General features: G+C 41.6%; 1 protein-coding gene across 1 annotated transcript in view; it reads right to left on the bottom strand.

The window, feature by feature from the left end:
- Positions 1-1,373: 1,373 nt before the first annotated feature.
- Positions 1,374-26,597, bottom strand: part of exoc7 (exocyst complex component 7) — a 32,354-nt gene continuing 7,130 nt past the window's right edge. Inside the window, exons 6-19 of the mRNA XM_010779450.1 lie at positions 24,802-24,969; positions 24,475-24,486; positions 12,820-12,888; positions 11,821-11,966; positions 10,590-10,742; positions 10,396-10,494; positions 8,918-8,980; positions 8,653-8,719; positions 5,492-5,530; positions 5,108-5,173; positions 4,906-5,026; positions 3,168-3,263; positions 2,566-2,629; positions 1,374-1,511 (exon numbers count right to left, since the gene is read on the bottom strand). Of these exons, the coding sequence (XP_010777752.1) occupies positions 1,374-1,511; positions 2,566-2,629; positions 3,168-3,263; positions 4,906-5,026; positions 5,108-5,173; positions 5,492-5,530; positions 8,653-8,719; positions 8,918-8,980; positions 10,396-10,494; positions 10,590-10,742; positions 11,821-11,966; positions 12,820-12,888; positions 24,475-24,486; positions 24,802-24,969 (1,301 nt within the window). The remainder of the gene's footprint in view (positions 1,512-2,565; positions 2,630-3,167; positions 3,264-4,905; positions 5,027-5,107; positions 5,174-5,491; positions 5,531-8,652; positions 8,720-8,917; positions 8,981-10,395; positions 10,495-10,589; positions 10,743-11,820; positions 11,967-12,819; positions 12,889-24,474; positions 24,487-24,801; positions 24,970-26,597) is intronic.

Raw genomic sequence — 26,597 nt, 5'->3', positions numbered from 1 at the left:
GTCTGGACCTGGCGAGAGAGCAGGGGGGAGGGGGAGAAGGGGGGAGGGGGGGGAGAGTCCCGAAGTGTACTGCCCGACCTTCTCGACACATACTAGGTCTTCCGCCCGGTAGGGTTTCATGTTTCTCGTCTCCCCTCCTGAAGTAGGCGGTCCCGGGTCCTCCTTCCCAACAAGCTGGGAATGTCCCGAAGGACCGTGTCCCACCCCCCCCCCCCTGGCTCAGGATTACAGTCCCCAAATCAAAGTTGATTAAAGTATAAGGACTCCCCCTACTATAATGGAATCTACAAGTAAATGTCCAATGCAACTCCACATTTCAGAGGTGTTGTTAAATTTTTCCCTCCGAAGGTTCTCAGTCTGGATTGGGTGCTAACATACACGCTTTCTGAACATCCTAACGATGGTACCCTAGGTCATTAGGGTAAAAGAAAAAAAAAAAAAAAATTCATTGTCATTTAGACCAAATAAATTTTTTTATGGGAATGTTTGTATCGGTGTGTTCAATTCCTTTAGCGAGCGCAAAACCATCTAATAAAGAAACAACATTGTCTCGAAGAACCGTTATGTACGAATATACAACCTTTCCGGCACAAATAAATTTACTCACCGGTGTAAACACTCCTTGTACGTACACACTACCCGTCGTCTCGCCCTCATACCACAGGACCCCGCCGGGTACACTCGTAAAGTCGTCGAAAACAAACCGACGACTGAGAAACAAAACCACAACGAACCCCCAACCTACTAACTCTTCAGACTACTTTTCTGTATAAACCGTTAAACTTTTACCGTAAAGGAGTGTTTACACCGTAGTAAACTTTCCCTTTTATTTGTCAGGGAAAAGGTTGCGTACAAAAAACCCCGGTTTCGTTAGATGGTTTGTGTTTGTAAGGAAATAAACAATCACAATACAAATATTCCCTTATGTCCGTGGAAAGAAACATAGGACTAATACATTAGGACAATGTACAAAAGCGTAATAAAGTGAACAATTACTGTAAAGTAAGTGTGCAATACTTCTCTACCTTGAATTGTTTTAGTCCTGAACTACCTACATCTTTTAGTGAGAATACACTGGAGGGTAAGATGGTCGGTTGAGTGTGGGACAGTGAGACTTGGGAAAGAGGAGAGACCACGCGGTTGTAGAGGAAGTGATTCTTGGGGTCTTTCATTAGTGTTCATGGCAGGCCTCCTTCAACTCCTTGACTAGCCCCTCCGACAAGCGTGCAGGCGGGACTCGACGTGAAAATTGGGGAGGTCTGTGAAGTATTGGGAGTGGGCCGTGAAGTGGGACGGACACAGACTACCTACAAAAAAATGTTCTATACTTGGAATACATACAACCATTAAATCGAAGGTCTAGTGTAAAAGTTTTACTTATTTCCCGAGACTTCGCACATCCATGCTACCAAAGACACTGTGGAATGAAGATATTTGACGACGTGGTGCCAGCGTCGTGCTGACCTCACCTTGAATTTGTCCTTTATCACCTGCCGCTCCTTGTCCTTCAGCTGGAGGAAGAAAACAACAGTCAATCAGTCAATCAGTTACAACATTCTGCCAAGACACTGCAAATGTCTCATAGAGAACACTTTGTATAGACAGAGTGTAGATATTTTTAGGACATTAAAAGGATGGTTTGAAGTGGGGTTTTATGGAATACTTGCACATCTCTCCAAGTCTTTGGAAAAGGTGTCGTATCAATTGCTTTCACTGAGGTTCCTTGGATTTCTCCACCTTTTTTAATGGGCTACTTTGGGAGGAGTCTTTCTTTATTTGCTGCAAAATTCTAAGGACAGGGGGGGTCACATACAGTACAATTTGTAAAGCCCCTTTAGGCCTTTTTGTAATTTATGATATTGGGCTAGAATTTGATTATTTATAGACTGGAGATTGCAGTCAGCAGGTCCCAAGTTTGGAGATACCATGGAAACCAAGCGATGTACTGCTTTGGGCTGGAGCAGCAGCAAAACATATTTATATCAACCCAACAAAAACAATCAGTGTAAGTGTATTTGCACTTACTAAAAAAAAACTTACTCTATTGAAAAAACTGTAATCTAACCCAACAGAAGATGGGATTTGCTGGTCTGTTTGTGTAATTGTTTGAGCTGGTAAATCTGAAAAAAGGAAAGAGGCAGCGAAACCTCAGCGTGTTCTAATGTAACATTATTGTCTTTTTCAATGCAGTCTGGTAGCTGTACTGATCACACAGATAACGGGTTTAGCTCCTCACTAGAAACATAGGTAAAGTGGTGAAAATATTCAAAATATAGATAGAAGTAGATATAATAATTGTTGCAGCTAAGACTGTACACAGCAGTACATGCCGTCTTCTCTAGGTAAGTACCTCACACATCCACATTTAAAAAAAATTGTGCTAACCTAATGTGTATATATATATATATGTGTTTATACAGTGAGCACATGTTGGTACTGAGTGCTGTGGTGATGGACCTGTAGGAGGCACACTCTGTTCAACTGGGTACAAATCATAGAGGCATGTTAAAGTCGACACCCCTGTTCCAAAGCTGGTCAGAGAATAAGAGATGATAAAGTTCTGACCTTGGTGCCGGGCTGGAAGACGGGCATGTTCCTGTCCGTCAGGTGCTCCGTGACTTTCAGCCAGCTGAGACAGGGTCACATACAGCAGTCAGAATGAGTGGGTTAAAGATATAAGAAATTATAACTCTATTTAGGGCTGTACCTAATGTTTTTAACCTTAATATTGACTTTCAAATACTACAAATGTGTCCTTTTTTTTGCAGATAAAGTTTTGGCACTAATAGACTATGATTCTATTATTATAAGCCATTCGTAGAAATAGAGGCAAGTGCGTAGGATTTTTTAAACTTGTTTGTGTGATGCAAACATTTCCAATACATCATAATACTGTACATTAAAACTGTAATACAAATCATAAATGTGGTCATTTCTAACATTCACAATACATTTTTATCTTAACAAAAATGCTGCTTCAATTCATTTACGCTGGTGTTTTCTCTTGCTTGCAAAATTAAGAGTTTTATTTTATATATTGTTTAGGGTGGTGGCGTTATAAAATATAACGACTGACCATTGAAGCTTAATTTGAAAACTTAAAAAAAATGTTTGCAGTTAAAAAAAAATACAATGTGGTGCTGCCCCTCTGTATTCCAGATGTTTACCTGCGCTGGTACATCTGGATCTGCTGCTCGATCAGCTCTCTGTACGAACCCTCAGCTTTCTTCTGAGTCACCGTCACCAGCTGGATCAACTCTGACCTGAAGGGATCACACACGACACGTTCAACGTTTACATACAGAAAACAGATCTCTCACTCTGATTATCCTTCCTGTGGTTTGAACAGGATGTTTTAGACCACATAGAATCCATCACCACTTACTGCACGGCTTAGAAGGTTAGCAAACCATGCTGCTGCCTTTTTAAAGAATAGTTGTCATTTCTTTGAGCTTCATGCAGCCGTTGCTTTACATTTATCTCTGCAGCGTATGGGAATCAATGATGAAACTCTTGAAACTTGCTCTTAATTCATCAGTGTGAGCCCGAAGGGTCTGCAGTTAAATAACTCTGACTACATGAATGCAGATGTTCACTGTGATTACACAAGCCTATTTAGGAAGTCTGCTCATAGATCCTCATTACATACAGAGATGAATGGAAGACAATGAAGGCCACGCTGCCATTTATCACTCTTTTAAAGTACCAATTCATTTGCATTAATGATATTTCTAAAGATGGTATCTTCTACTCGTCTGTCATTAGACTTCATCAACACTCACTGTATGTGTAACACCCCTCCTTTATCCTTTACCTCAGTGTTCGAACATCTTAATGAGGAATAGTTGTTGTGCAGCTGGTTTCTAAATGCGCTCATGATCTATTTCGCTACATTCTCATGAATGCCAAAATTAACATAAATATTCAAGATGTGCATATTGAATTAGCGCACAAGGTAAATGAGTAACATCTGATATGATATGATTACAATCAGCAAGTTTCAGATTTTCCTCTAGGTCTGCAACTAGCAAACCTGTTTCTTGTATTAACTGTTTTATTTATCAAAAGTTCCAAAACAGATTAAACTGGTCATCATGTCTTTGACAACAGGACAACAATGTTGTCAAAGCTGGTGTTTTTGCTTAAAATGTACTCCATTATTAACCTATATTAAGATGGTCGCTAATTTAATTTCAGTTTGTTAATGTGGTTGTTTTTTCTTTCCCCTCTACCGTCATGCATTTGAAAATGATTGGCAGAAATATTTAAATTTGAATAAATGTTTAAGGTTTATTTGCTAAACAGTGATGTAGCACATTCAAGATAGTCCTGAAGAATTGACGTTACTGTACACTGAATTATTAATATCTCCGTCTCCATTTTGTATTTGATGTCTTTATAATGGAACCAGTTCATCAGAATGGCGATTGCAGTTCATCTACACCAGGGGTGCACAAAACGTTGGTCGCAAAGGTAGCGTGGGTAGATGCATGGCTATACTATGGCATTTGCCACTTGATTGACGTACAGGTAAGCCAGTCTGAGATCTCATCTTTTCTAACACGCAGTTCACCACGCATGTGCGGTCAACCGCGCCAGCTGCAAATCACCTAGTTAGCCTTCCAATTTATACAATTCTACTAAAGAAAGGGTATGAAATTGACGTAATGACCAAAAATGTACTGAGTTGTATTGTACCATACGGGTTCATGCAGTTATGTAAGGTACACCAACTTCAGGTATACTCAGTATATAGATACATAAATATATGTTTAGCATTTTTAATGTAGGTAGATCATTTTGACATGGTCATTTTAAAAGTAGCTCCCAAGCTGAAAAGTATGGGCACCCCTGATCTACACAGATATATATATATATATATAAAATAAAAAGACGAAAGCATACTTCTCCAGAGACTTGAGGGTGTAGTTGTAGTTGTTGTGCAGGAAGATGGCGCTCAGAGCCGAGTCCTCGTACACTTTGGATTTACTGAGCAGGTTCAGCTGCAGGTTCCCCAGTACCTTACCTGAGGAGGAAGACTCGCATCACTTTCCAAAACTAAAGCTGGAGATTTCACAACAGAGAGGGGGGGGTGTTCTGTACTCACAGATATAAGTGCTGAGGAGCCTCTTGTTGAACTCCGAGGTGTAGCTGTTGGCTGAAGAGCTCGTCTCTGGAGATAAATACAGACGCTGTTAGCATCTGCTTCAGATAAACTTAATGACCCACAATTGACTACTTAATTGGATCTATTAGTACGTATTTCATGTTCTATTTAGATCAGGACTGGGGAGAAAATCTCCACTCAAACTAAAAGTATTCACAACAGTCAAAGCACTCATGTTCCCATGGTAGCATCTACACGTCTTTCAGCACATGCACATCAGATGAGGGGCTAATATGGAAGAATTATCTGCAATTATGGTAAAATAGCATCAAAATAAGACACTGTAACTCCTCACCGGGGGCCTACACGTGGCCTTTTGCTTACCTCTGGGGTCTAAAGGTATATTGTAAGTGTCCCCCAGTACTATTAGGGCCGAGGCAGAAGAGAGAAGAGAAAGAGCCACAAGTGCAAAAAGGTTAGAAGAGATTTGTTAGTGCAGAGTAAGTCATCAGCCATGCATTGAGGGTGGAGGGTCCGAAAAGAAGGCAAAGCAAAGCTGAAAACAACCGGAGGGAGCCACAGAGCATCACAGAGGGGTTAGGGCTGCACAATTTAACAGAACTAAACATCAAAAATCGAAGTAAGCGCAGTATTTGGTAAAGGCAAAATAAGCGATAAAGATAATTCTGAGTTAACCCCGGCCTACAAACGGTGCAGACTTAAAGGGGCCCTATTCTGCTCATTTTCAGGTTCATATGTGTACTCTGTGTCTCTGCTGGGACATGTCTCCATGCTTTAATGTTCAAAAAGCTCTTTCTCATACTTTTCACCCTCTGTCTGAAACCAGAGCCCAGTCTGCTCTGATTGGTTAGCTGGCCGGCTCTGTTGCGATTGGTCAACTGCTTAGAGATGTGACTGAAATGTTCCAACCCTTAGCCTATAATATACAATGTGTTGGAGCGCTAGCCAATAGAAGTAGTGCGTGTTACATAGTGATGGAAGTAAACAAAGGATTCCAATGGAGGCGCTTCAGGCAGAAACCCAAAAAGCATAATAGGCCCCCACACGGGGATCATTTACATTGTTCAACTGTTATGTGATTAATGTTTAAAAACTGTACTCTCAAATTGTATCTCAATGCATTTCTAGTCAAATTATAGATTTTTTTTTTAAATCATGCAGCCCTAACACTTATTATAACCCTACAACAACAAATCAATAAAGTACTTCTTATCTTTACATTAGAGATGATTAACTGTAACAAATGAATACATCTTTAAAGAGATTATCACTGGGACTGGTGCAGTGAGTGTAATCACGAGCTCCCTTCGGGAAAAGAGCAACGTTTTGGAGCTGCAGAAGGAGAGTTTAAAGGAGGTGAGGGTGAGGGTCGTAACAGACACAGACAGCCATGGTGCGAACACAGAGGAGATAACAAGGGTCAGTCTTTCACCCTCACACATCAGGACTAGGGTCTCAGATACACTGCAGTCTCAGTGACAGTAACAAGTGTTCCTGTTCCCACTCTGTACTAACATTTGAATGAGGTTAAAGCAGATTTTTCTTTGGCTGCTTGGGAGAAGCTAAATGTGCTGTAAACACAACATTGACATAAATCTCAGAATATATGAATTACAACCTGTTTAATAGAGCTGCAACAATTAGGTGATTCATAAAAAAAACATTGTCTATTACAGATGTAGCACTTCATTTTGGACGCCCCTACCCATGTGGGCCCGTGATCTGCACGGGGTGGGCCCTCGCTGAAAGGAAAACCCCCCGCATGACTTGATACGCCCCCATGATAAATAAATGTAATTATAATGAAACCAGCTGCAATGGATCATTGATCCCCCAGGGGGAGCAGTGATTAAAAAGATGCCACACTGGAACTCATGTGAAATAAACAGCTGATAGATCTACAGGTATCTGATATAGCGGGTCTTTGTTAAGATCCATATGTCACGGATAGGATCATATTCTGTGCTAAATAAGAGACATGTAATCATTTACAAAACATCACCATGTTTTTATTTAACAAAATAATGTTGTTTAATCCACGTCAGCGTAATACAACTACAAAAACCATCGGTTTGTTTTTTCATCAGGAAATGCAGCCCGGCTCAAACAAACGATTTCTAATCATCATCCTCACGATCTTTTAATGTATCATGTTCGCCGAATTGACATGAAAGCACTAACAATCATGAATTTGCTGTAGTCACCTTCAATAACATTTTTGAACCTGCCTAAACACAGTAATTCACTAAAAATAGGTTTATTTCTAATGGAGCCTCGTCATCGTGTATTTTGAAAAAACTCATTTCAGCCTCCCAAATATGAGTATTTCCTGCTTTTCTCTATATTAAAATCATAGTTAAGTGAATATCTTTACATTTTGAATGGACAAAATACAATTATAAAGACAATACCTTGGACTTTGAAGAACTAGGATGGATATTTTTCTCTATTTTTAGCCACTTTATATACCAAACAACTATTTTGTTTTCAATGTTCTATATTACTTGACAATCTGTTTCCAATATGATTTTTACAATTGTCTATTATTATACTCCTGCCTTTCAAAGTATTTTATTTTATAGTGTATTTGTTTTTTATACTTTTGCTGCTGGACTATTTTAATGTCTTTCACTTATAATTTTTATGAAAATGACGATAATTAACTTGACCTTTATTATCTAAAATCGTATGAACGCCCGCTTTGATAACCTTTCACCTTCATCCTTCCAATAAACCACTCTTATAATCTAACCCTCAGAGTGAAGGACTCGGAGCTGGAAGAACTTGAGAGACTGTTATAGTTGTCATGGTGACTGACCCATGACTTAAAGTCCTTTTCTTCTCAGCCCTCCTGATTATTTGTAAACGGTGTGACCTATAGTCTGACCAAACCAGACATCTGAAGCGTAATGCAGAGCTGACAAACTGGGATGAATGTTATCCAACATGTTGACATATTATAGATTTATCCGACAATTCTTTTTTTCCATGAATGGCTTAATTGATAAAGAATATTGATATTATTTTGGTTTGACAAAACAATGTGGACTCTGACAAACTATTTTTTTTATTTTATTGACTAATTAGACAACTATTTTTTCAATGAATGGTTAATTGATGAAGAAATAATCAATGATAGTTGCATCCTAACTTCTTTACTAGGAAATTATGGGAAAATCATGAGACCAGAGAAATAAAGTGTCGATAAAGTCATGCTGATTTTTAAAAAGCGCTTATTTGTTTAGGAACATACTTAAATAAATCGAAGGAAACAGGATTTTGAACCTATTGTATACATTCCAACTGAATGTGTTGAAGAACAGGGCCGAATCCTGTACTGTCCAGACACTCTGACAGGATACTAAGTGCTATTACGTTGAGGTTATTTCAGTCTCGCAATAAATAGCTTAGTTTAAATCACAGACATGCACCACTGGTGTTAGCACTGAAGCAAACAGCCTCTCAGCAGGGTAGCAGGGGGGTGCAAGGTAACGAAGGCTAACGCTGCTGTGGGGGGTCTGTACCTTGTGAGGCCAGCATGGCTCCGGCTGTCTCGTGGAAGTCCAGCAGCTGCTGCAGGAAGAGGATAGCCTGCAGGACAGAGGGCAGGGTGAGAGGGGCCCCCGCTTATTCATTACACTGAGGGCTGTTTGCCGTTTCCATGGAGACCACCCGGATCCACGGAGACGGACAAAACAAGCCTCATGGAAAGGTGTTGAGTTTGAAGTGCAGAGAGAGCAAATAAATCCTGCCGTGTTACGCAACAGGAGTGAGTGAGAGTGAGCTTACATTGCTGGTCAGCTCGTGCACGGTTCCATCCTTGGGCATGTTGTACTCTTTATCCGGATCATTCTGAGGGTAAAAAGAGAGCATTTACTGAATGAGTCATTGTTGACAGAGAATGGTGAAAAGTGACGAAGTAATACATCAACTCAAGTAATGTACTTAAAGAGGCCATATTAGGCTTTTCGGAGTGTTCCCTTGTGTTATTATGTTTTTGTGCATGTAAATGGTCTGCAAAGGGGGAAATCCCCCAACCTGCCTGAAGCGCCTCCATTGGACTTGTTTGTTTACTTCCTTCAAATAGTGACATCACTATGTAACATACACAAATGTAATTATGACGCACTATTATAGATTAAGGTACAAGGTGGAGATACGTTTAACTCATGTCCATCTTTACCTGATGCAGAATTGAAATGGTTTACCATGAATGGATATTCAATTGGAAACCAGTGGTATAATATGTGACCTGCTCTATCGAAATCAGTCGCATTGACCCGAAGACACATTTTGAGTTGTATACACTGCTGGAAAGAGGAGATTCCTAGCTTTCTAATGATATCAGGATTGTTTTTGTAGGCTACTCCAAATATTAAGCGAAATATGTCACATTATATAATGACTGTCACCGAGTCATCATTTTGAGAAAAAGGCCTTCAAAGTTTCCTCTTCTCTGGAATCCATCCATCTGATTGATTATTAGCGGAGCAAATGATCAAAATACTACGGAGGAAACATATTTTCGTTTGGATCACTGGTCTGGGGGAAGCTTGCGAGTGTGTGTGTGTGTATACGTGTGTGTGTGTATGTATACACGTGTGTGTTTGTGTAATTTTGCATTTGTGTGTATTGTGTTTGTTTCCCGGGGAAAACCCTCACGAGAAACACCGGCTGTTGTTCTAATATTCTGAAAGCCAAGACTTTGTTTATTTGAAATCAGATGAAAACAAACTGTAACGGACCCTGCCGTGTTATCTATGATACTATATGTCTTACATTCATCATTTCAGCGGAGGGAGGGGGAGCAGCGCTGCGGAACAACAGAGTGGCGAGTCAGAGCTGTCATCTTCCCTTTACAAGCTTCAAAAATGTATTTATCGTGTGATTTTGGAAATAAAAGTTCATATTCTGAAAGCGAAAACTTTGTTTGTTTAAAATCAAACAAAACACCCGAACCCCGAAAAAATAGTTTTTTACGCAAATCCACGTTTATTTTGAAATGAGCCGTTGCGACTTCCGACTGATTTCGATAGAGCGGGTCACATATATACTATTCCTAAAGGGGCCATTCTATATAATGAGTGACTTTGACTTTTGGTACTTTGAGTATATTGTATTGCAAATTAATTTGTACCTAAGTAACATTTTGAATGCCAGATTTGTGCTTGACGTAATAGAACATTTCTACAATGTGGTAGTATTCCTTTTACTTAAGTACTGGATCTGGGTACTGGGTGACAGATGTTAAAAAATGAGCGTCTTGCCTTGATGCTGTCTGCGAACTCCTCCAGAGCTTTGGCTCCGATGGTTTCCATGGAGGTGATGAGAGTGGGCAGCTTGTTCTTGGTACTTGCTGCTGTTCCCTGCACACACAGTTACATTCATTTGAATTAAATCCACATATCCAGCATCTTTACTTATCATGCTGTGCAAATAATGAGACTCAAGTGATGAAGACCTGCAGCGTGGAGTCAAACTCAGCCTTGTTCATCTTCAGGTGTCTGAGGATGGGGAAGATGGTGAGCACGGCTGAGTAGTCGTGGCGCATGATGGCTCTGCGAGCTGCAGACACGATGTTGTCTCCCTCCAGCATCAGGTTGTCCAGTGCCTCCTGAGGACAGCAGAAGGAAAAAGGAAGCGGGTTGTTTATAGTAAAACTGATGAGCTTCAGACGTAAATTATATTAACGTGAAAACAGGTACAGATCACAGTTTAATTATTATAAAAAGCTTCTGTTTCAAATCAAACATCAGGCAATTTAATGTGGCTGAGCCCAGTTTATTCACTTAACATCTCAACAACATGTTAATACTCATTAACATCGTCGTAAGCATCTCCTAAAGCAGTCAATCAGAGGGTTCCACATAGAGACAAGCAGTCCTTTCATACTTACATTCCTTCTTTATGTATTTTTCAATATACTAACCCCCAACAAAACAGGGCTTTTGGCCATTATCTAAAAATGTTAACTCACAAACATTGCTTTTGATGACGATGTCAATGGCTCTGGCTTTTGGAAGCAAAATAAGCTCTCACACTTGGTTGTGACCCCTTTAGAGCTCACTAAAAACCTGCTGTTTTATTGATATCTTATGATGCTTCAATATTATTATTATGATCCATATTGTTTTCCCGTTGCGCCAAAGGTTTTCAAAGTTTGAGAAGGAGACCCTCAGGGGGGCTGCAAACTGTTTACAGTGCAGGCATAGTGAATGGAAGTAAAAAGATATGACATAATTAATGACAAGAGGATCACACAATGGCCTTAATGTGTGTGATTTGGTCAAGGGGATTGATCAGAGATAAAGTAGTATTAGAGAATTTAAACGTTTCCCCCCTTTCCAGAGTGAGATTTTTAGAAATGCCTTAGGTTTACATTGTTATGTTATTGGTGTAGTGTTACATTACGTCAAGCAGCAATATTAACCTATCTTTGTTTACTTGTTAAGAGTCTAGGTCCTAGACTCTAGGAGATAAAATGATATGGTCAGGATCCCATAGAAATCCAGGAATTGAGTAAAAGGCCTGAAAGTCATTTTAAATAATTGAAATACTACTTTAAATAAGTCACACTTAGAGGGAATAATTAGAAGGACTATTTAACAGTTAGAAATCCTGAGTATAAGCCTCAAACGTTTTAGTATATGACCTATACCTTAGATTTGAATAAATGAACGAGTGTCTCTGACCTGAATGAGAGAGTCGAAGGTCTTCTTCTGGTGGTGCTCGGGGATGATTTCTGCCAGCAGGGCGTACTCGCTCTGGGCCAGCTTGACGAAGGCACTGATGCAGTGGATGTAGGAGTCGATCTCTATGTCCAGAACATCGTCTTTTCCTGAGAGGTACACAACCAAAGGTCCAGTAAACAAAAGATTTTTCTACAATACATGGTCTGTGGTGTTCTGGATGGTCATGAAAAGACAGTTACTGAGTTTGTGTTTGACCTGCAGGCTGTGACTCTACTTGTTTGGTCAAAGAAAATAAGATGTTTTATTAAAGCTGCAGTCGGTGATACATTTATATATCAACTATGGAAGCCTATTTATGCCAGTAAAAGACAAAAAAAAGTATTGTAGAAAAAAAAACAGATCCTGTATTTTATTATGATGAACTTTGTCAAATTGATTACTAAGTTACTTGAAAATATGACTTTCTAAGTTTCTCAAAATTATGACACATGTTCTTACAATAATTGACCTAATATTAAATGCTAATGACATAAACATTTAAATTACAACTGAGTATTTTTGAAATAATGACGAAGTATCTCAAAAAAATAATTAACATTTTGTAGTAATCACCAAGTATCTGAAATTAATGACTTAGTATCTGTAGATAATGACTTAGTATTTAAAATAATGACTTAACATGTAGTAGTCATGACTAAGTATCTCAAATTAATGACATAGTATCTGTAAATAATGGCTTAAAATCTCAAAATAATGACTTATCTCAAAATGACTTGGTTTGACAAAATAATTATAGTATAGTATTGCAAAAATATTATTATTTAATAATAATGTATTTTATAATACATCTTAGATGCTAAACCTTATTAGAAAAAGTCTTCTCATTATGATGACATACAGGATCCTCTCTTTTTCATCACATTGGCGGAAATGGGCTTCCATACATCAGTTGTTTTGTTGGATGTGTTCCTTCTCTTTCCCACTGTTCCCCTCACTCACCTGCGGCGGCCCCGTGCTTCTCGGTCACGGCGTCAGAGAGGTGTTTGACCCGAGAGTCATGATCGTAACCTGGTGGGTGGGGTGGGGGGGCAGCAGGGACACAGACCGAGTCAAACCTCAGAGGTCGTGACTAGGCCCATAGTGAAGGGGGGGGGGGCAAACCTGAACCTGGAACATCTGTACCGACCACCACCAAGCACCCAGCAGGGGGGAGGGAAGCAGGGGACACCCTTTGAAGTCAAGTGTTGGGATGTGTGTGTGTGTGTGTGTGTGTGTGTGTGTGTGTGTGTGTGTGTGTGTGTGTGTGTGTGTGTGTGTGTGTGTGTGTCTCATTAAGTCAGTGTGTGTTTCAGCTACATGAGAGCAACCAGCTTCAAGAGAAATGTCACAACAGCTTTTGATCCCTGCAGCTCTATGAGTTCTTTTTCATCCTTTCTCATTTTGAAACTGTTAAATGTCATAATAAGAAATAAAGCATTTTTTTATTTTGGGGTACCAAAATAATACTATTTGGCCAATTTCCTATAAACCAGGCTTGCCAGTTTTGTGCATTTCCCAGAATGCCATTCCCCAACCCCAGTTGGATATGTATATGTAGCAGAGGACACAACACAAACAAAAGGCCCAAGAGCTCTCTACAGCGCCTCTAGTGGTTCAAAACTCCACAGGTTGCCTTTAATATGACTTGAATAGTTCAATTGAAAAATGTTATACTTTATTGTCTCCTATGAAAAAAAAAAACTTGGTTTCAAGTAAATTAGTATATATTTAATTTTATGAATATAGTCCGCTAGTTCATTTTTTTTCCAATTGTTTCCCCCTTTTTGTGAGGTTATATTGTCATGTTGTATTGCTGTGGTCATGTGTATTATTTGTTTCTGTAATAAATAAAAAATCAGCAAAATATAACTGCCAGTTTTGACAATAATGCAATACCTTGTCATTTCTAAATACAAAATTGGAAGATCTGCCACTTATGTGATTTTCTTCTTTTTTTTTAAGTATTAAGGAACTCAATGTTTTCTAATGCACATTTAATGCAATTTCAATATTTTACGGTAATTCTTAATTTGTTCAAAAACAATTCACACCTACTGTTAAGATCAAAGACATGTTGCAGTTGTGCTGTATGTTGCTGTGATGTCTACATTCAGCTAATAATCCAAAGAAATTAGTCAAATACAAAACAGATTCAGAAATGATAGCTTTGCTAGTTATATATTATTGCTCATATCATTTTTAACAGTGAAAAGGGTTTTAGGGTGGATTTCAATGCTTTAAAACATTACATGTTTGGCTTCACACATTGATAGGAGACAAATACAACCATATTTAGCTTCCTTTTTTGAGGATTTATCAGATATTTTTATGCTTTTATGTAACATCTGCCTGATCTTAAAGCTGTTGTGACGGTTCTGAGAAGATGTATGTGTGCCTGTTGCTCTGAATGAGAAACATGGAGGCACAACATAACCAGTACACTGTGAGTGAAGAGGGAAAGAAGACACCGAAGAGAAGACAGAGGTGCGTTACCTTCCAAAGGAGTGAGGTTAGAGCCCCCCTTTTTCCCATCCAGCCCATGCTGTGAGTACTGTTTCAGAAGGTTCTGAGCCTTGCGAATGGTCCCTGGTCCCATAAACACAGAGACAGAGTCCAGAGGAGGAGGGGGGGGGGCAGCGAGGTCCAGACAGCCAAGAGGAAACAGAAGAAGGAAGAAGAAGAAGAAAAACGGAGAGCTAGGAAGTGAGTGATGAAACACAGAAACCACCACCGAGACAGGCAGCAGAGGTTTGTATGTGGAGGGGGGGGGGCACAGCCTAGCACCACAGCTACACAACAGGATGACCAGGTGAGACAACTACAGATAGGTCATGAAAACACAGCTGGACACATGTGCTGCACACACAGTGCCCAAGGTCATGTAAGAGCAGAATACACAGGTTAGGTCAGGAGTACACAGCCATCACAATTAATATAATTAACAATCATATACAGGATTAATATTACCATCACATTCTAGTTTAGACAGGCACAATCTACAGAACATTAATATTCTCAGGATTAAACAACAATATATTAGTTTGGTTAGTGAGATTGTTAGCGTGTTGCACACTGAAAGCTGCATTCATTTATTTGAAAAGATTGGCTTTGTGGGAAGAAGAAATTTGCAAAAAGCTGAAAACTGGCTTATTTCCGCTGATGTAATGGCTAGCGTTTAAGCAAACTGTTGTCCACATACAGTGGGGAAAATAAATATTTAGTCAGCCACCAATTGTGCAAGTTCTCCCACTTAAAAAGATGAGAGGCCTCTAATTTTCATCCTAGGTATACCTCAACTATGAGAGACAAAATGAGAAAAAACAATCCAGCAAATCCCATTGTCTGATTTTTAAAGAATTTATTTGCAAATTATGGTGGAAAATAAGTATTTGGTCACCTACAAACAAACAAGATTTCTGGCTCTCACAGACCTGTAACTTCTTCTTTAAGAGCCTCCTCTGTCCTCCACTTGTTAACTGTATTAATGGCACCTGTTTGAACTCGTTGTCAGTATAAAAGACACCTGTCCACAACCTCAAACAGTCACAATCCAAACTCCACTATGGCCAAGACCAAAGAGCNCGCGTCTGTCCTAGCTATGCCATGGCAGCCATCGCATCACGGAGAGGGCCTGTCACCACGCTGGCCGGCGTGTGGGACGCCGTCGAAGGAGAGCTGTCAGCGTCGTCCACTCTCTGCGCTCGGGAAGAGTCAGCGCTCTCATGCGGGCTGAGTTCAATTCCACACCCAGCGTAAACAATACTCTGGGGGATAAGAGAGCGCAGGAGTGGGCGCTTCTCCTCTCTCTTGTCTGCGGCTTTGAAACAGTTATCATTGAAAACCCGAGGTTTATGAGGCGAGTCGCGTCGCGCCTCTTGAGCGGTTGTACCGTCTGTAAAGCCACTCCCTCCCTGGAGCAGCCATCCATGCGGCAGGCTGAACGTCCAATGTTATAACAGAATCCGCTACTCTGCCATCCCTGACTCGCCTTCTGTTCCGCCTGTAGCGGCTGCGAATGCCAGATCATCTGTACTGCACTTTCTCGAAAAGGCTGCCGAGAAGCAGCAGGAATAAACCGAACGGCAGACGGTCTGTACTGGGCACGATATCCCTGGAATGGAAAACCGGCCAGGAATTTCCTGTGTTTGTGGGAATGAATGGGCTACGTGGAAAGTATGCATCCTTAGGTTCTATTAGGCAGATGGTGGAACCAAGGCTCTCTCTCTCTGATAACAAAGATGCAAATCTGAGCAGCGCGTTTGCTCAGGGACAAATGGTAAATCCTTTTGTTGACCGTTGCATGATGAAAACTGCGGGTACTCTCGCGCGCTCCTGTAGGTCATTATTGCTCTCTCTCCTCGCTTTGCATAGGTAGGGCACGAACAAGGCGCTCTCGGCAGCGGATGGTACAGCTGAGATCTTATTTCTCCTCTCTCGCCTCATCTGTTTTCTCTGCATTGGTATTGCATAAGAGATAAGTATAGCGCGGAGTAATTATCCCTGATTTTTCTTCCTCCTCTCCTCGGTAGAGAAGCCGCTTGTGGCAACAGCCTTCTTCTTAGCACACAGGATATGTATTGCTCCCGCTAGCTCTGACTCTCGGAGACGCCGTTTGCTTATCAAACAAGTAGCCCCCGACTATCTGTCACCTCCCGCGAGGTAGCGCGCATGACATGTTGTGGAATGTCTATGCGCCCGCCGCGCTTCGCAGAGTGCGCGCTGCAATAGGTGGTGGACCGCGGGGGTGGCGGGGACCAAGCCGGCGACTCTCGGACAGAGGCGTGTAGGTGTTCGCCTCTGTCGCCTCCTGCCGCGAATTCCAGTTCGTTGTTCCATTCAAGACTTCGGCGCTGGTCCAGTCTCCGAGAACACTGGTCGAGTGTCTAGAGAGCCGTCAGCCTCAGTCATGTCTCGGGAGATTGGTGTCGCGCCTGGCTCATGATCAGAACAATGATGTGCAGAGGCCGGCCTTTCGCGGGAGCGCCCTCTCTGCAGGCTCTCCGACGCTCCCCGGCGCCGGCGTGAGGCAACCCGGGTGGAGTAGAGGAGAACTAGCGCGTGATGGAATGTAGGGCCCTCCACAACGTCTCTGCGTTTCATAACTCCGACTTCTCTATTCTTGTGAGGCCGCAGTACACGCTCATTGATGGTATGTCAATGCGGCCGTGTCGACGCCCCTTCTGACTCGTGCCCAAGGTCTTCTTTGTTATCCACATGATTGTGTACCCTATGTAACCCAGCCGCCGGCAGAACAAGCTCGCGGCGCGCGGATATGGAGAGAAATTCATTATCTTCGTGGACCGGTGTGTTAGGTGGCCAGATCTCGGACAGAGCGAATGCCCGCGCAGCGTCTTGTGGTTTAATAAACCGAAAAGTTATAATCCATCATGGCCGCCCGCGCCTCACCTCTGTCTCTCTATTTTGCGACACACCGTCGGCGCGTGCCTCACACAGCATTGCGGGACTGTGCTGCCCTCGTGCCGATACGCCTCTCTGTAGACTCTGTGGGCATTGTCTATATACGTCATTTTAGCTTCCTGTATAGATATAGATCAAAGTGTGCAACAGGCATTCTCTCATGGAGAAAAACCGGAACCTCCATGCTTGCGTCTCATTAACCGATAGATGCACCATAGTGAGGCTGGTTGTCATCACAAAGAGATGAATGTGGAAACTATGGCCCTCGTGGTCACCCCTCTCGCGGCCGCCTATGTGCACAACGCGCATCTCTATCTCTTAGAATACTGTAATGATCAACAAATGGAGTTTGGACACTTAAGCATTCTTATCGGCTTTCTCTTCACACTCCCCCCCAAATGACCGTCTTGTATGAAACTATGAAAAAGGATCCGGTCTAAAACTGTCCTCGGAAGGCTCACTAACATACTCGGTGGTAGATCTAGACTCAGTATCGAAACGGGTTAGTCCAGTATTTTTCTTTTTTCTTTTCTTGAACCATCGTGTTGGGGGGACGGAGGCTCGGGTACACAGGCTTGGCCCTGATACTTTTTTAAATGCATCCGATTCATAAACATCTTTTTAAAAACTAACTAACTTTGATCATAAATAACGTACAAGTATTTCTAAATGACTGTGTTATTCACTCCTTCTCTGCCACAACCGCATGCGTCGATAGTGCAGCATTAATAGGTCTCTAGATCCGTGATGTAACAACCTGCTTGCAAGTCTGCTGTTGCTTCCGAGCGCTGCGTGAGCCTGCTGGCCGGTTCGCCGTCAGGCTGGATAAAGGCAACTGATTGCTCCTTCGGTAATCTCACATTTCGAATTCACTTGCATTAATAACCGTCAACGCTGGCAGGAGTCCTGATGCCTCTTGCTTTGGTTAACTCCGACGTCGCTGTGCAGCGTGAGCGTGCTGCTGAGGTTCGCGCCGGTGATTCATGCGTTGCATCACATACGCTACCATCATGCGGTTGGGTGAAGCATGCCTTACTAGGGAGCACAGCCGCTGTTGCAGCCAGAGGTGGCGCTGCAGCTGTCCTTGCCGATCTCCTTCCCGCCTCCTCTGGAGCCACGGTGGTGGACCGCTCCACCAGCGTAACCACCGAGTTTGCCAGCAACGCGATGTTATTCGCCGCCGCAGACGCCTGAACTGCACACTGGTGCGCCCGGTCAGCCTGGCGGGCGACATACTGGTCCTTGGGGGAGGCCAACACAGGGCGCCGTCCGGCGACCACGTTGGCCTGCTTAACCCCAAAGAACGCCGTCAAGCTCTGCTCCAGAGCGGGGGTGGTTGCGAAACCCTCGTCAGTGAATCCCTCCACCTTAGTGAAGGGAACAAAGGTGGCCACCGGAGCCCTCAGGGTCCTCAGGTTCGCCGCAGCCCCCTCCTGGTACCTCCTAATGGCTGGTAAGCGCGGCCAGATCGGGTCACTCCTGCCCGTCTGAACGCGGGAAAAAACTCCGGCCATGTCATCCAGAGCTACCTTTTCCCGTCCTAGGGGAACGAGGAGACCCTTGCAGGCTGCCGCCTTGCCGATGATCTCCGGCAGCTCCAGCATGATGCCCCCCAACGCCGGCAGTGCCGTGGCAACGGAGAAGGGGACCGCGTGCTCGGCCGCCATACCCGTACCTCGCTCCGACCCCGTCTCCCCCCGGGGGAGAGGGGGGAGGGGAGAGCCGCATGGCGAGCCATGGAGGGAAACGGAGTAGGAGTCGTCCGACTCCTGCCCACCACTCGGCTCCAGAAACAGGTTGTCGTCCCTGTGCTCCTGGACGGGCCAGTCGTCCTCCTCAGCCGCGGCAGCTAGAGCATCCGCTCTTCGCTGCCTGTCGGCTGATGGGAGACGGGCACAATGCGAACACGCGACCTGCTGGTTGAGAGCCGCGTACGCGTGCTCTGGCCCCAGACAGGATTTGCATATCGCGTGTAGATCATAGCTCATGATGTACCGCGTTTTACATGAGGGACAATCACGGACACAATTGTTGCTCATGACTCTAATTCCTTTCCTGTGCTTCAGTACTGCTGACGGTTGCTGAAGAAAAGAGGGAGCAGATTGCCGGGCCACCTTCCTATTTATACCGGAAGGAGGCCCGAGGGTGGGGCCCACCTTGCGGGTGGGCGTGGACTACAAGTGTTTCAGTGCTGCGCGGGGGCGCAGGGGGATTACCCAATAGCGATAGCCTTAGAGGGCGAAGCCATATACGAAATAGAACGAGCAAGACCCATTGCTGGTATGATAACAACCTGGTACTAAGCACACAGGCATCTTGTTGAAGTTATCTTATCTTAGCTATCTCTTATATTTAGCGGGGGGGAAAAAATTGTGACATCACTTACTGGGATTTGTAGTCTTTCTAGTTGCGTATTTTTCATAGTCTTATATTTCAACAGTTTTACGACAAACTGTGACTTTTTTGACATGGAAATAATTTTTTAAGATTGACGAACATCATATGTGTAATTTGTGGCACAATTTAAACGGGATCGAAAGATAAGTTTTCTCTTTCCATTGACTTCAATACATAATTTTTCCGAAATAAGGTCCCATGGACCGGAAGTAGATGGGCGTGACTTCGCCACTCTATTTCTACCGGAGCCTCCGCCATGGAGCATCGGCACTTTCGGCAGGTTATTCTCATGCTGCTGTTAATCTGGAGATCAACAGACACTAGCGGCCTGCGCATATGATTATATAATCAGACAACGTCCATTAAAAAACATTATAACACATATAATGAGAGACGTTCTGCAGTCAGGAGGGGGGTTTCACCGACGACAGGTGTTCTTAATTTTATGTAGATGACGGAGCATTTTTACTTTACACGACACTGTTCAACACTTAATTCTGCTTCACTCTTTAACCAAACAACCGCGGATGTCTTGAAAGACTCTTTCGCTAAAGACTTTTGAAGACATCTCGTTCTTGTGACGCGTAAATACTGCGCTTCCTATGTTTTGGTGCGGACTGCGTTCACACCAGCAATGAACCGCTCCAGAGTTCACTAGCAAGCGCTCCGAGACCACCTATTTTAGTGGACCAGAGTCCGGTTGTTTAGTTCACTTAAGAGGTCTCGGACTGTGTTCAAACCGACCCAAATGAACCGCACCAAGCGGCTAAACGCACCAGGGTTTGATTCAACCGGACTATACAAGGCTGGTGTGAACGCACCCTAAATAAACAATGACAATCTAAACCACTTCAATCACAGCTGCTGTCCTCTCCTGCACTAGACCCAGAGCTGGGTCCTCCCCACTACATCCAGAGCTGGGTCCTCCCCACTACATCCAGAGCTGGGTCCTCCCCACTACACCCAGAGCTGGGTCCTCCCCACTACACCCAGAGCTGGGTCCTCCCCACTACAGAGCTGGGTCCTCCCCACTACATCCAGAGCTGGGTCCTCCCCACTACATCAGAACAACTTGAGCTGATACATCACAATACCCTATCTAACATCCTCCTTTTGTCTTTCCTTTTCCTACTCCTTTCTTTACTTATTGTATATATTCTTTTCTTTATTGTCATTATTTATCTTCATTCTTCTTCATTATGTGTACTTATGTTGGTTATAAATACTTTTTGTTTGTACATATGTTTGGTTTGCACTGTGAAAAATTATAATACAAAGTAAAAAGAGAAATGAAATATACAGAATATTGCATGGAAATGATGAATAAAGTTGACATTGTTATTGTTGACGATGCCATGATCTTAAGGCAGGAATACCGTGAACATAGTTTAACGTGACAGAGGAGTAAATACACATACACCGTCGGCTTTGCTTCAACCGGAAGTGACATGTTTTATTGCGCATGTCCCTTTTATCACGGGAATACAGGAAGTGATTATAAGAGTATTAAATAAACAAATTCATATCTTACAATTCATAATTCAACACCCCCACTTACTCTTATACTGCACAAACAAATTCTCAACATAAGTTAAAATGTAAACACCTTGTACACTTGCACAATAACAGTGTTTGAAACTTCTGGGGCTATTTACATTCCAAACAAATACTTTACAAATGTCTCCCTTTTGACCTTTGTTGCAGGCTTAGTGAAAATATCAGCAACCTGTAGGGCAATAGTCAATGGTTATCATGTTATCACAAAATGATACTTGATATCCACATGTTTACATCGTTGACGACATACTATGTTCTTGGATAGAGCAATTGCACCCTGGTTATCTTCAAAGATGTTCACAGGAGTATATTGACCCTCACTGTCCATGCTCTTTATTAGCTGCACAAGATACAAACTCTCTTGTGCTGTGGCAGCCAGTGCCATGTGCTCTGCCTCACATGTCGGCAAAGCTACTGTTTGCTGTTTCTTTGATCTCCAAGAAATAACAGGCCCATTGCTAGTTAGACTAAAACAGTACCCTGTTATACTCCATCTGTCATTTTGGTCTGTTGCCCAATCCGCATCATGCAACAAGTTTCAGTTTTTCATCTTGTTGTTTAAAACATAGCTCCTGATTAATTGTGCCCTTTAAGTACCTCAATACATGTTTAGCAGAACAAGTTAAGCCCCGAGCCTGTTTTTCAGGTCTCAGGCTCGAAAATGACATTCCCAGAACGAATGACCATATCTTCCCTTCTAAAAGGGTTAAATTAATAATCTTTTTTCTCAAAGCAAGGTTACATCTGTGAGTTGGATGTAGAAGTGTCAGAATTGGTATATACAGTGGGGCAAAAGAGTATTTAGTCAACCACCATTGTTGTGTCACTTACAGAAAACGTTTGACCTCTGTCATTGCCAACAAAGGGTATATAACAAAGTATTGAGATGAACTTTTGTTATTGACCAAATACTTATTTAAATACTTAAATTACAGGCCTCTCTCATCTTTTTAAGTGGGAGAACTTGCACAATTGTTGGCTGACTAAATACTTTTTTGCCCCACTGTATACATGCAGCAAACACACAGCAATGTTATCATGTAATTGGAGTCTCCAACAAATTAATGAAAGTCCAATACTAACCAATTTTAGCTCCGGTTTGGTCTCCACAACGTGTCATTTCAGCACACTATACTGTCATCTAGTCATGTTTTTCCTTTGCAAACCTTAGATGTTATTTTAAAAAGATGGATCCAGTGGTTTGGATCTTTAAAAAAGGTATTTATGTGATCTGACAGATGCCGACATGAAAAAATTAAAATGATTGCCCAGGGTTTAACAAACGCTAAAATCTTGTTTTATTGTTATATATGAAGACCGAACGCAGTCTGACAATTTGTTCTATATATATATGTTGGTTATGTTCGAGGGATGCTTTTATCGATCCAGTTGAATAGAATACAACTAGGACACCATTCCCATTCTCATAAACATACAACCTGCAGCTGGATGATAGCTTTAACATTTGACTATGTGACCAGATAAAGAATTATTGGCTGCGATGCCATTGAAATCAAATCTCCATCTACTCCTAAGAAAAAATCTGTCTCCATATCAGCTACATGCTTTACTTTACTCAGCAAGTTAAAAGTGAACTGTGTCTGTCTGCAGTTTGATGGTAGCAGCAGGTAGGTACTAGCTGTATCAGAGCTTTTTTTAAATAAAAAACAGTTGGCTGTGAAACAGGAACATGCAGTAAAGGTTCTGTAGAACCAAAAGGAGCTAATAGAGTATCATCACTGTAAACGACATGTTTTACATCACAGTCATCTAATCCATTTATAATAATAATAGTGATAAGTGAAGCTTTCAAGAGGGTTAGAATATGTCCAAACGCTTCACTACCAGGACATTTCTCCTGACTATATCATTTTTCTTGTAATGGCGCTGTTATGTTACCGCACAAACAATAGCATGTCCAAGCTGTTGGTGGAGCTCATTCAAATCTGAACTTTCAACAAAAGAATAAATTGAATTTAATAAATAAAAAAGGCTGTTTCATTATTTCAGTGCAGACGGAATTGGGCCTGAGGTTCAGCTGTATAATTGTTATCTCTGATCAACACTACACCCAGTTCTGTCACAGCACACACACTCTGCACACTTCATTCACACACACACTGAAAACTCTGCAAGCTCTAATTTCGCAGAGGCGGATGAGATGTTTTGTGTATGCCTATGAGCATACCAGTGTTTTCATTCTTTTAAATATATATCATTTATTGGGAACACGCTTGTATATGACACTTTATTTCAGGCACTACGAGTCAAAAGACTAACATTGTTCTTACCGAACCATCGGCAACTCAAATTCTTTTAAATTTAGCAATAATATATTTATTAATAATAGTAATAAACCACCAAAAGTATATATTGTAATATACATATTTGTACATATTTATGCTTTTTGAATTGTTACTTACCCTAACTCCTTATGTTTACATAAATATTTGTATTCTATTTTTTATTTCACATTTTTTTATGCTATTTTGTTTTATATTATATTTTAACTGCTCATGTTTAAAAAAATATTATTTAAAAATATCTTTATTGATTTGTTTTGTTCTATTCTAAAGTGGAGCAACTGTCACATAACCCTATTTCCTGCCAGCATAGTATATATATATATATAGTGTTCTGATTTGGATTCTTAAAGGACTTCAATTGTATACTCATAATATTATCAGTGACACTGAGGTGGTCTGTTATTTCAATTGTAATTTGTCTTTGTAAATAATGTTCTTTATTATTAATGTATTACATTTATTTTTTGTAATTGGTATAGGTTTGACTGTCTTTTTCAAAGTAGAAGCTTAACTCTTGAATATTTTGCTCTTTTCTTCTCCCTTCCACATACAAAAACACACCCCACGTATGTGTGATATAATATAGACATACAGTCACGACAGCATGGGAGATACATTTACTTATTTTTAGCATGAGGGAGCACGTTTCTGTCACAGAGCTGCCAGTCAAATCTATTTCAAAGCTGGTTGAAAGTCATTATTTTTAATAAATTCCACTTTGTCAATCACATACCGCTGTGGAAGTTTCCAGCAGTTCATTAACAACAGGGAAACTAGAGGACAACCAACAACATACTACATGTCTCCTGAGAACTAATACACTTCTAACATCCTGCTTCTCACAGCTAAACAAACTCATGCTGCCTTTTATTTGCCTTGAAGTTTCACATTGGATAGACAGAAGCAAGCAGGAGGCACACTAAAGCTTTCTGTTTACCTGGGATGTAGACTGTCATCACAACATAGGGATTATAAAAGAGGAAAAGGATGAAGGATTAGTTGGAGATGAATGTAAAATCAAAAGGAAACACAGCGTGGAGTGCTAGTGAATAGGATCATTACAAAAGATGGTGGAGGATGCTTGAAACGGAATAATGTGGCTGGATGGTGATCTGATCAAACAATGGAGTGACGGTGCGGCTATAATGAAATAATCAACATTATGCAGAATCATGCTTGTTTGTTCGACTAATCTTGTAAGGAGAGGCTTGTAAATCAGAGTGTTGAGAGGAGTGCAGTGTGCAGGGTGTCGTCTGCTGCTGACCTGGTCTCTTGGGGGCCTTTTTGGTGGGCGTGTCCTTGCGTTTGGTTTGGACGGCGGGCGAGTAGAGGATCCCAGAGTTGGCGCTGTTCTTGCGGAAGTGATCCTTAAGGCCTTTGATGGAGCGATCCAGCTGGTTGGACCTGATCTGGAAGTAGACGTTCATGAAATCTGCAAGAAAGAGAAGAAGAGTTTAAGAGTAAGGTCGAGGTGCATGGGGTAACTTCAGTCATTTTTGACAAAAAACTGGACATCATCAGAAAAAGAAGACTTTTGATATTGGTCCAGTATTGAGCAATAGCATCAGTACTTTTCAAACATTTTTAAATCAGTCTGACTTGAGCAAGATCGCTAAAGCCTTATGGGTTACGGCACTCTCGCTCCATTGTGGACCAATGATGATTTATTGGAGCACTGCTTCAGGATGGCCTTTTTCAACCTAGACCAGGGGTCTGCAACCTTTTTGACCAAAAGAGCAATTTTGCCCCCTTTTCCACCAATTTCTTTTGTCTGGAGCCGCAAAACATATTTCATAGCTTGATAGCTTATAAAGTTGTATATATTGTCACGTCATAGACAAAAACTACAGTTTTTTTGCATTTATTATTTTACATTATAGAAAACTGTTAAGAACCTCTAATAAGAAACAAAGAACTCTTACAAGGAGAATTAAAAAAAATACACAGGCCTACTTTAAAATAAATCAACACAGCACTTGGGGAGTCCTCTGCACATTTGAAGAAAATGAATATAATTAAAATGGGCCCACTTTGAAATAAATAAAATATAGCTGCACCCTAAAAAGAGCTTACTGATTGAATTATGACTGAAGATCGTCAGCTGCCTTCCTCTTCCGTGTTTTTCCTCCAATACGTAAAGGCTGCAGCACCTTTGACAACTTCTCTCTACATATCAAACATACCGGTAAGCCAGCATCGTTTGCTGTGAAAGCATATAACTCTGTCCACGCAGAATTAAATCCTATGTTCCTCCGGTACTTTTCTTTTCTTTGATTTATCCATAGTTCGCTCATCGAGCCGGGGGTCAGGGTATTCGCCTGCAAGAAAAGGCGCTGGTGCGGGACCGTAGCAGGATGTGACGCATATTTGAGTTGACCTAATTAAAACCGTTTTTTTTTTTACGTGTCACAGTATCACCTCAAAATACAAGATACGAAACATTTTCAACCGTGCAACAAAATATAAATAGTCCTACAAATAATTGTATTTTATTTCCTTCTTATTTTTGTCTAAGCTCAAGGGAGCCAGAGTAGAGGGCTTAAAGAGCCGCATGCGGCTCGAGAGCCGCGGGTTGCCGACCCCTGACCTAGACCCTAATATTCTTTTAAAGTGATGGGGAAAACCAATTGTTATAATTAGTCGAGTATTAACTGATGGAGCTGGAGCATCTTAAAGGGCTACAATGGCAGGCAGCAATTAAGCACCGTCAATGTACGTCTACTCGAAATGCTTGTTTTGCCACAGAGGCTAAGATCCTTATTATAAGTGTTGGACAACATAATGGAAATAACCCAAGATATAAATAAAACTGAAGTGCCTATAAGGATTACAATGCGGCCTGTTAAGTGCCTGCTCGAGGCAGTGCTCTCCCTCAATACAGGACCAATGATGATGTCTCATTTATGTGTCTAAGTGAGTCATGGAGAAAACATTTTTTTTGACATTGGTCAAGAGAGCTCTGCAGCCATTAATGGGCTGAAATATTACCCCAAAAAGCTAACTGCGCAATGTCGGTCCACTAAAAGTGCTTGTTTTTGTCTGTTGTTACTATTATTAATG

This window comes from Notothenia coriiceps, unplaced genomic scaffold, assembly GCF_000735185.1.
Source record: "Notothenia coriiceps isolate Sejong01 unplaced genomic scaffold, NC01 NC01_scaffold00020197, whole genome shotgun sequence".
Lineage (NCBI taxonomy): Eukaryota > Metazoa > Chordata > Actinopteri > Perciformes > Nototheniidae > Notothenia > Notothenia coriiceps.
This window is presented reverse-complemented; position numbering and strand designations above follow the sequence as displayed.